The sequence below is a fragment of the Oryzias melastigma genome, linkage group LG8 (assembly GCF_002922805.2).
Source record: "Oryzias melastigma strain HK-1 linkage group LG8, ASM292280v2, whole genome shotgun sequence".
NCBI lineage: Eukaryota > Metazoa > Chordata > Actinopteri > Beloniformes > Adrianichthyidae > Oryzias > Oryzias melastigma.
The window spans coordinates 14072831-14084013 of record NC_050519.1 but is presented as its reverse complement, the minus strand read 5'-3'; the positions used below and the strand labels follow the sequence as shown (position 1 = coordinate 14084013).

The 11183-nt window shown below is 38.9% G+C and overlaps 1 protein-coding gene across 4 annotated transcripts in view; it reads left to right on the top strand.

The window, feature by feature from the left end:
- cacna1ia (calcium voltage-gated channel subunit alpha1 Ia) overlaps positions 1–11183 on the top strand; it is a 198932-nt gene that overhangs the window by 179393 nt on the left and 8356 nt on the right. For 2 of the 4 annotated variants that reach the window (XM_036213304.1, XM_024271543.2), the window contains exon 33: positions 3038–3187. The exons of the other annotated variants lie outside the window; for them this stretch is intronic. In XM_036213304.1, coding sequence (XP_036069197.1) covers positions 3038–3187 — 150 coding nt within the window. The remainder of the gene's footprint in view (positions 1–3037; positions 3188–11183) is intronic. 4 annotated transcript variants of the gene reach the window in all.

Below are 11183 nucleotides of genomic sequence, written 5' to 3'. Positions count from 1 at the left end.
GGGGGGGGGGGGGGTCAAGTGAGGGCACCCCGGTTTTTGAGCAAATATTAGCATCTTTATTAAAATTAGTAAGAAAAAAAAAATGTTATCAAACTTTTTCAAGACAAATTCCAAATGTATGAAAGAAATTCAAGAATACAAGAATAATTTACAAGAATAAAGTAAAAATATTACTGAGTTTAAGCAAGATGGTCCAAGAGTTTAAAGGAACTTGAGGTTTTCTAAAAAGAAGAATGAGCTGATTAAGATTTAAGCCTTGCAAAAATATCACATCAAAAAGAATAACATTAAAACATGAGCATTAAATGAAATCAAAACGGTCTCCAGTCCCTTTCCCCCCCATATACAATCTTCTTGCTCTGCCACTGCAGATGCCTAAAGCTTTTCTTTCATGAACTTTAATTAACATCCTCAAAAGAGACTTTTCTGATACCGGAGAAACATTTGGTGCTGAAAATGTTACTAGAAAACCTTACGGTAAAGCATTTCTAGATTATTGTGTTGCAAAAAAAACACATTTTGTAGAACTATAGTTCCTATGTTTTGTGTTTGCATTAAATGATCAAATACCTGATTACTCACACTCAGACGTCTTCTGATCATTAATTCATCCAGTGATTTATGACACCTCTGTGGAAGTATGAAGGGATACTTAGTACTGCCCACAGGTTTATTTTTTCCTATTTTTATAATAATTCTTCTATTAAAAATTAGCATAGTTTAAAATATAAATGTTTAATTCTGTGTCTATTTAGTACTAAGACAACATGCAGTCTGATGGATTCCATGAAGCTTGTATTTATATATTTAGTATATATATTTATTATAGTGTTTATCTTTCATAAGTCAGTCAGTTTGTCTCTTCAAACTCTGAGGGACTTCTTTAAACAGTTTTGATACACAAACTGTAAGAATACAGAAGATGCAAATGATGCTATGGTATTTATTTATTTATTTATTTTATGGGATGGATTTGTCTGTTTTTTTCTGTCAAACTTACAACCAGTTTCTAATACAACTTGGTCTTTTTTACTTTAGAGATTTTGTGGTAAAATATAGAAAAAAAACTAAAGTGTTTTTAACATTTACAGGAAAATAAAATAAATATTTTGCTCCCAAAGGCACCAAAGCAGCTAAAAAAGGAAATCAGCCTTATTTTCTTTTTTATTTTTTAGATTATTTAAGTTATTAACATCACAGAACTCCCATGAGACTGAATCTACAGGCTCCTTCTTCTTGGTTAATCATCCTTTCTCTGCCAACTTCTATGAGTAAGAGTCGGTCGGCAGAGACACACGTCTCCAAAATGAAATCACTAATGATGCTGTGAGATATCCTCCCTCACATAAAGACCACTCACCCGCGACCCGTGAAGAGCCTCACCTTTTGTGGAGCTAATTTTGGCGGCACGCAGCCATTTTTAGCTCGGTGTTGGCTGATGGAGGAACTTAACGCAGACCAGGGAGAACACACTGGCAGCATCCTCCTCCGCTTTTTCCTCTCTTCGTTCTCCTGAAGCGATGCAGAGGGGAGAAAAGCCGAACAATGTAGTCGGATGGGGAGTTCATGCAGTTAAACGTGTGATGTTAAAGTCTCCCCAGCAGCTCTTCCACTAATAATAATCATAAAAAATTTTTTTTTTTTTTCAAAAATAGAAATAAAACTGATGGCTGTCTGTTTTGAGACACTGTACATGCCATGTCTGTCACCATGTGACAGAAATGTAAGGAAAATTCTCCCTGTTTAAAATCTGCAGTAAACCTTCAATATGCTGTTACTGAAGATGCCTTTAGGTTGCAGTTTTTAGCAGACAGTATGGGAAGTCCACACGCTCAGAGAGGAAGGAGATAATAGCCGAGCCAGTGACTGTCAGATAAAGGCAGTAATTAATTTCAGCTCTCTGCTCCTTCACTCTTTAGTTCCATTCCCTGCAGACGAGCCCTATTGTTGTCCACTAATACAGTTATTAATGGGGGCTAGCACACAGGCCACCACAGTCAATCAAACATTATTTTTTTTTATTAACCTCCCCCACCTACGCTAAACTGTTGAGTTTTTCCAGTAAGAAAGAGTGTTTATTTGATGAGCTTTCCTGTTTAAACTGCCGCTAGTACAGTAACTTCTGAGCTCTCATCCCCCTCTTATTAAAAAAAACAAAAAAACGGTAGGTCAGGGTTTAATGTAGCTCAACCGCCTGATTCTCATGAAGTGTGTGTACTCGCACGGCAGATCCAAGTATAGTCCCATAAGCGGTGTTTTAGAATTGTGTTATAAATAAAGGCTTATGTGGGGGATTGAAGAGGAGTGACCCTATTTCACAGTATCTTTTGGGAAATATCTGCTGATGTAATGCAGTTATTTTGGCTGTCGGAGATTTGCTACCGGCACATTTAATGGAAAATTCAGGATCCAAGAAAGAACTATTTTTACTTTTTTTTGGGGGGGGGCTCTTTTCTTATACTGTTTCTTACCAAACCCCTTAGAATACAACTCAAGCAGGACAGGACTCAGAAAAGCCTGAAGTTATTCACTTAAATTTAGTCTGAAGCCCAAATTATTCCAAGCAGAAAGTAAATGCTTAAACCCTAAATTCTTTCAGTATTGAGTAAGCTAAGTGAGGTGATAAATCAAATGTAATTGCTTTTCTCTCTGTGCCTAAGGACATGACAGTAAAATCAAGTGTTCCTTTGCTAATGAGTGCCTAATATTGAGGTCTAAAAGAGTTTAACCCTAAAGGCCAACAAGGCATGATGGGAAGTCTAGTTCTGTGTTTTTCTTTATGAAAATGCTTCATTTTTTTCATATGTTAAATGTGTTCTCTCTAAGGGTGACTGAGCAGAAAAAACTAGCCTGCAGGTTGCACACAGGCACTACTATAACCTACTGTGGTGTATGCATTTCCCTGCGTGTTCTTTGTCCTCGCATGTCCGCATGTGCGCATGTTTGCGCCTGCGCGCATACTGGTCTGCCGGCCTGCGTCCTGTGTGTGTGCGTGTGTCCGTGGTGTGTGTCTGGTGTGTGCGTGTTTGTGTTCCAGGAGAGCCAGTGGTTGGACAGCGTATCTCTCCTAATCAAGGATACTTTAGAGGGGGAGATGCTGATGATCGACAACCTGTCCGGTTCTGTTTTCCACCACTACTCCTCTCCTCCACCTGTCTGCAAAGACTGCAAGGGCCACCCACTAGAGGTACCACACTAAAAAGAACAAATTCATTAAAAATGTGTTTGCAGCTCAAATACACACACAGGAAATGTGTGGATGTTAAAACTAGAATTCTGGTTGAAGGAAAGCCAGGGAACCCTTTCCCATGATTTTAATCTGCTTTTCATTCATGGTGACTTCTGTTGTGGTTCTCTGTGTTAACAGCAGCCAAAGTACTACTTTTATCTCCCTCATCATGCCAAAAAAACTGCAACATTAATGCATTTGATTTACAGAAAAGAACAGAAAATGTTGTTTGTACCTCTCTGTTTCTATCTTTACTGTTTTGTAGAAAAAGTACATCCAAAATCATAATTTCAAGTTTATATTAATACAGACTTTCGATGTTATAACATGTGTATTAAAGACTCACTCTGATGGACAAGCTCCCTCTCAACAACGGGGAGGGAAAGGGAAAGAGTCCCGCCCACAACTCAGATATGAATTTCTAATGATCTCTTGCCACTCTGGAGACACTATGTCCTGAAAAATGACACGTAATTGTTGATTTTGGCTACAAATAGCATTAAAATCTTTTCAAAATAGCTCAAGAGATGATTGGAGTGGGTCTTTAAGAGAAAAGAACCTATATAAGTGTAAAAGTTGAACATTTTTATTAAAATCAAGAATGTAATTTGGATAACGTGTCTGACAAACGAACCCATATTTATCTAACTTTTACACATAAATTGACTTTTGTTTGGTTCACACCGGACGCGAAAGCGCCGCGGAACGAAGGCCGCTTCCATTCCGCGCCGTCGTTAACCTATGGGGAGGTTCACACCAGACATAAAGCGGCGTGGTCCTCCGCAGCTGTTATTTCGGCATCTGATCCACTTTTGCATGAGCCGCGAGTGTTCCGCATCAATTCTGGCAGAAAGTTACGCCAAGACACGAGAAAATCCGGTCAGTTTTCAAAATATAACCAATTTGTCACAATAAAATACCACAATTATAAAATGCGATCACATTTTTGTAATTAAACAGACTGTAGAGATGAAAATAAATGTAAACTCACAACACATAAACAACAAGACACAGGCATACACACATACAGATTAACGTATAGGACCACTACGGAGCGGGGGAGGTGTGGTTTTGGGTATCTGAAAAAAACGTTGTGGAAAAATACTGATGTGACCTGTAGGTTAAGCAGATACCGCATGCACTCCGTCCTCGCAGTGCTTCCGCGTCCGCTGTGAACCAAACCTTATATGTGTTCACAGTCTGAATGGAAAGTGTTGTTCAAGTTTGTGTTTTACCAAATGTGTCAGTATCTTCTCTTGTTCTGTCCCGTCAGTAAACCCTAAATAACTAAACGTGTTCATTTAGAAGCTACAGTGCATGAATCAGGCAGATCATGTGCATGCAGCAACAACTGTAACCACTTTGGAAGCATGCAGGCATGCACACGCAAACTCAGCTGCACCATCTCTGCTGTCTTCCAAACTCCCCACATTCACGGATTTCCTGTCCTTGTAAAGTGTTGTCCATCACAATGACAGTGCGGAGTGTCAGTTCACAGAGAGCAGTGACTGTAATCTACACCTCCTCACCTGTTGGCTATGCTTTCTGCCTGTCTGCAGATGCTGTCAACCCATCAATCTTTTCCTCCACTCTCTCAATGTTTCTACTCCTCATCTGAACTTTCACTCCTCTCGCTGTCCCTGATTTATTCAGTTCCATTCTGCTGCAGTTTTCACATTCTTTGAGCATCAAGATTTCTAAACTGTGTTGATGGGGATAAAAAAAAAAAAAAAGGCGTGCAACGGCCTTTCACCGCACTGTCTTCCTGTGGGGGTAATGTGTTAATGTGGACAGCAATGCGCTGCAGGAGACTTGGGTGCAGTGTGTGAGACAGTGGAAACTCTCATCAAGGAACTGACTAAGATGTTCCCTGTGTTGAACCGCAGCTTGAGAGCAGCAATTGAGTGTACAGGATGCAGATCAGTGGAGCAGTGGGGGCCGGGGCTATTAGCTGGTGTAAGCAGGCACTTCTTAAGGCTACAAGAGTTTCTCAAAAATAGTTTGAACTAATAGTTAAGGAAGGGGTTTGGCCAGGAGTTATTAAATAAATTGAAAGAAAAGCAAGCTTTTTGGAGATAAAAAGGTATCAGGTCAATAACGAAAAAGCGACAGCTCAAACCTCCAGATTTTGACTGGTCCTTGAAATCCTTTATAGCTCGTTATCAGTACAACTTTTGCATTTTCTTTTTTTGTTTTAAATGTACTTGTCGAGAAGGAGGAACTATTTCACCTCAAACAGCAAAGCGTGTTATAGTACCATTCTCTTAAGATGGGGCTTAGAGGTTTATTTCCCCCCTGAATATACATACATACCAGGCATTTGCGCGTTTAGCTCATGGCGTTCACACTGCACTAGCAGGGAGGGCCTTCTTCTTTTTTTTTTTTTTTGCCACTAACTACCGCATGTTCGCCACCTACAGTTTAAGGCTTGGTGCATAGCTATGTGTGAACACTAGTGTGTGTCCTGAAACGCACATTTGCGCTAAAATTTCTGCACTTGAACTCGCATTGCCGAGAATGGTGTGAACCTAGCTTGAGATTCTGTGCGTTGAGATGAAAGAAGATCCCACTTCAGATCAGTGATGTTAAAAGACGTAAAGCCTGCTGGGATCATCTGCTTCTTCTGTTAGAATTAGGTGAATGTGAGAGTAGGATTGTTTTAGAGTGAAGATCAAGTTTTTTCTACCAACTCAGTCAGCAGAAAACAGAATACTGATTTAAAAAGTTGTTATAATTGAGATCAGACAACCTCCATGATTCCACCTCATTGAGTTAAAGATTTTTAAACAATAAATCAGTATTTGAGTCTACCATTTCCCACTATTTTTCAAGACTAAAATAGGTTTTTATTGATGAGTCAGTCACAAAATCCAGTCAATCTGAGCATGAATAATTTTCAAATTAGAGAACTAGACTTGTCTGACTCTAATATAATCTTTCATTTGTCTATAAAAGTCTCCTGAAATCACTGACTGTATAGAAGAACTGGACTGAGTGACCCCTCCCCCTGGAGTTCCAAATAGGAAGTACCTGCTGGTTAATTGAAGCCAAAATCCCATAGACTTCAATTAAGAAATAAGCAGCGGCCACTCAGTCATAATAATTGTCAGAATAATCATACTTTTAACACGCCCTTATTTCTTTCATGATATTTGTCCTTTTGCACAAATTACAAACTAGCCAATCAGATGTCTTAATAAAAGTATGTAGAACGTTCTACAAGCAGAGAAATATGGAAAAAAAATATGGAAAAAGTTCCAAATTGGACGTTACCACCGCTTGATGACATCATCAAAAGTGGCCAGTCATCTACGTTAGCATGTAGCTGCCAGCGCTAGGAAAATGCATAACATCGGTTTTATAATTTAGAAAAGTTATACTAAAACAAAAAGTCATTACTTACATTTAAAAGTAAACGTTTGAGCTTTAGAGCAAACCCACATAAGGAAATGTGTTTCTTCACTTCACCCTACCAGCAGAGAGATAGCCAGCCCTAAGTCGCTACGGCTACCCCTAAAAGAACACAACTACAGCTTCAAATACCCCTACAACTGGAGCAATATGGAAGAGGGGAAGCTAACTGTCACAAACAGGCAGACAGCTGGTTCCACGTGCAGCAGGTTTATTAATAGTCCACAGAGTAAGCAGGGTCAGACAGGCAGAGGTCATACACGGGCATGGGATCATCCGAGACGAGCGAGAAGAGGAGTCAGAGTCCAGGCGAGGGTCAGGGGCAGGCGGCAGGCAATCAGAGTAGCAGGGTCGGAGGCAGAAGATCAGGTCAGGAGTAAACGCTCAGAAATGCAGGCAGGGTGGCACAAACAAAGCTTCGCGGGGAGTGGAGTGTGGAGCCAGACTATGAGCAGAGGAGGTGATGAGGTGATGGGGAACAGCTGAGCTGATGAGTCCAGGTAATGGCAGGTGGTGAGCTCAGAACTCTGGTGAGCGCTCCCTCTGGTGACTGGAGATGGTGGCAGCAGGTTGCTCCATGACACTCACAAAACAGAATTTAGAAATCCTCTTGGTGAAAAAGCATTCAGTAAGTCGACTGATTATTCTTTACCAACTACTTACTTGCATTAAATCAAGATTTGAGGTTGAGTTACTGGTTGTACTACAGATATTAGGTAGGATTTGAGAGAAGATTTAGTGTGCTACAAGTGTACAAGTTAAATCAAGAGTTAAAAGACATAGAGCCCTACGGAATGGAGAGTAGGAAGAAACCGTCTGAAGCTTTGAATCGTCCATTCCACATGAAGACCATTGTAACCAACAGCACAATCCTGCTTCACGTTTGATAAATCTCATTGTGAGCGCCAAACTGATCTATTTGCATTTCCTCCTCCCAGCTTTTAGAGCATTTTACCCAAAAAAACTCCCATATGAAATATTCATCAATGGTAAACAAGCAGACTGAGTGCTTTTTTGTACGTTTAACAGATTTAGTCTGGTCAGTGAATCAAGTGCAACTTCTTTTTTTTCATTAATTTTTCATGTGTTTTATGTACACAGACCTTTAGTGCCCCCTCCATGTTAAGTATTTAGTTTTTGATAACATAAAACATCAACTGCACAGACATAAGTCATGTAGGCTTTCCTTCCAGCCCTCCCATCAGTGCAGAGCAGAACTATTTGTTTCTGCGCCCTCGTGCTGCAGTGAACACTTTTGCCTGAAGCCCCTGTTATTGTTAGTGAAGCTGTCAATATTTCTGCACTTAGCTATGAGGCAACAGTATAACAAGTCCTCCTGTTGTGCCGTGTGTTGTCTCTGGAGGTACAGTAAGGAATACAGAAATGTGCCGGTAAATGCACCAGATCCTTCTGGTAAATCTAGCTCTCAAGCACTGAGATGCTCACACAGGATGTAATCTACAGTTGCATAACTGGGGGGCAGTTAAATGACAAATAATAATATTAGAAATAGATGTTTTTTCTGAATTAATGACTGGCTGTGCATGTGCCTTTTTTCTGTTTGGCTTCATCCCATCGTTCTCCTTCTGCCTCTCTTTGGGGCCAGTGGCAGCGGTGATTTACTCTCTCATATCAGCGATTCATCTTTTTCTATGAAGCTATTCGTCTTTTTCGCCTTTCTCAAAGTATTAATAAATCGCTAACCAGCCTCACTTCGTTCAATTTCATTTAAGTACTTCTTTTCACTTCCCTTTGTCTGAAAAAGCTGAAGCTTCTGCAAAGCAGCGTGGATGGAACTCCCCCAGAACCCTAAAAGTCCACCCAAGCTCTGCGTTTTGAAATTATGCGCAAAAATGCTCTAAAAAGAGGAGAAAAAATGTCAACATTCATATTAATCCATGTTCCTGTTCTACAAATTTGAGCCAATTTTGTTATAAATTTCAGAAATTCTACATTTTTCCAGTTACCATTTCAAAGTATTTACATGGACCATTCTTGTGGAATCAATATTAATTTTGTCGTGTAAAATGAATTGCAAAATTATATAGAAACTAGCAAAAATAACTGATTCCTGATGAGTCTAAGATCTGGACTGATGCCACATGCTCCCTTCATCAAACCATGCCACCATGCTCCATTGCTTTAGGGTTCCTACAGCCTTTATTAGCCAATCTATTTTTTTTAGCAATTTATTTGTTTGCAATTGAACTGTCTTTGTCAAAATGTTCTTACTGTGATTTTTGACTTTTGCTCTGGGGTCCTCTGTTGTTTTCAGTGAGACTGTTCTAAATGTTTAAACAAACTCTGATCTTTTTCCCCCAGCAGCTCTTCCTGAGAGGATGTTTCTGCAATTCAAGCAATCTAATGGTTTTGACTTTCCAAATTAATTTTAAATGCTCATTCAGCCACTCTAACAGATTGAAAAGCTTTTTAATAATTCAGGATGTGGTTTAAGGTTATAATATGATGAGCGAGGACAGGATAAGTTACAAAACACATTTTTTTTATTAGATGTGGACAAATATTAATGATCATTTGTAGAAATCTCTGTACGTTCTCTTAAACAAACATTAGAGTGTCCCTTATCAGTTCAGAATGAAGAATAGGCTAAATGTAAACATCTGGGATAATACCGAGAGAGGTAAAATCACAGATTGAGACAATCAAAATGACTTTTAATGTGCAAAGGTCATAGATTCAGTGGTGCAGCCCACAGACAAGTGTTGGCTCTATGCTGACTTGCACCCTTTCATGGGGCTTTTCGTACGTTTCCCACATTTGCACCATTCTGCATCTTTGGGGAGCATTTGCAAAAAAAAGAAAAAAGGGGGAAAGTGTTGAGTATGTCCAACAAACAATAGAAATACGTTACTGAAAGTGTCAAAGGGCTAATAAATTATTCAAGAATATGCCCAGACGATGTACTCTATCTACATTCCCTGTCTCGTCCATGCCCTAGTGGATGCTAGATTTAAGAACCAGAAACTATTACCAGCATAAATTAGAGTTAAAATAACACATGAACTCAAGACATAGTCTTCTATCAGTTGTTATTTATTTAGTCACTAATTGTCAGACAAAAAGTCTTGTCTTGAAAGCTTCAAAGAAAACAATGGTTGAGTAAAAAAGTATCCATGCAGGGTCTTGTACATATTTACTATAATGTACAAATCAGTCGTGAATTGAAGCAAACAACCAAAAAAAGTCAGACACTAATATGGTGATCACTAATTTTAATTGATAATAATACAGATTGTTATAAGACATTATCAACAGGATACTAAATTGCTCCAACAAGTGTTGCAGTTTGGATCTATTATCTAGCTGTTTACCAGAAATTGGCTAAAGCAGATCATTAAAAAAAGCAGATTCATGTAAAAGTTTCCAGCAGGTTCTCTGAAAACATCAGTTTAACTTTGTGGAAGAGATAAAGGAATAAATCTGAAATGAATAACCGCATACATAAAGCTATCAAGGTTGATGACTCGTATCAACGAGAGTTGAGATGCATCAGATATGCAAGACTGAGGAGAAGAATTAGTAATGATAAATTGAACACTTGAGGAGAATAAAGAATAACCTGTGTTTATATGTAACACACATAATTATGCAACCAAGTTAGATCTTGCAAAAAAAAAATAAAACATGTCATTTCTCTGACAACAGCTAAGTACATCACTGAAGTTGCTCAAATTGACAGCTTCCTATGAAATGTGTTGATAAGTTTTGAGAAGTGAGCCAGTAATTATCTAAATGTGTGCCGTCTAGGGGGGATTTTCTGTGAGGAGATGCTTGGAAACAGTCAGATATTCAGCTGGATTGAAGAGAGATTGATTACTGATGCAGGGAAGGCAGAGCGAAAAATAGCTGGCATGACCTATTTGAGAAGTTGTGTCAGGAAGCAACAGCACAACTGTATCCTGGAGATCAATTGATGAGATACAGATGAAAGATGCAGCCCCATGCCCGGATTTTGATCCGAAACCACTGAGCTCAATAACAAAGAAATGTGGAACATGTTTGTGTTGTTATCAGCAGAGACAGCTGGAAAACAAAAGAGGAAAGTTAAAAGATAATTGTATTATATATATATTTTATTGAATGCATGGAAGTATATTAATCTTAAAGCTACGTTCACACTGCCCTCAGTGTTCATTTCCAATGAAAACTCCATGTAAATTCATGTTTTGGGCTTCTGTGTTCAAAACTCTTGTGTTCATGGATCGCTATGGACCATTTTCTGACCATAGAGACAAAACATGTGGCCATTGAATACGCCTTGAAAGTCAAACCAGGTTGAACTTTAATCAATCAAGGACTTGAATTTGGTAGTGACGTATGGATGGCGTCCCTTTTAATTCATGAAAGTGCCAATCGTTTGATATTTGATAATGGAGAAGAAAATAATAATTGAGGTTTGTGTCCAGAATTATATGACAATAATACTTTTATCTATCGGAATAGAGCTGTTAAAGAACATGCCTGCAGCAATGAATGACACTTTGAGTAACAACAGATTATTAAACTTGCCAGAAGGTTGAAA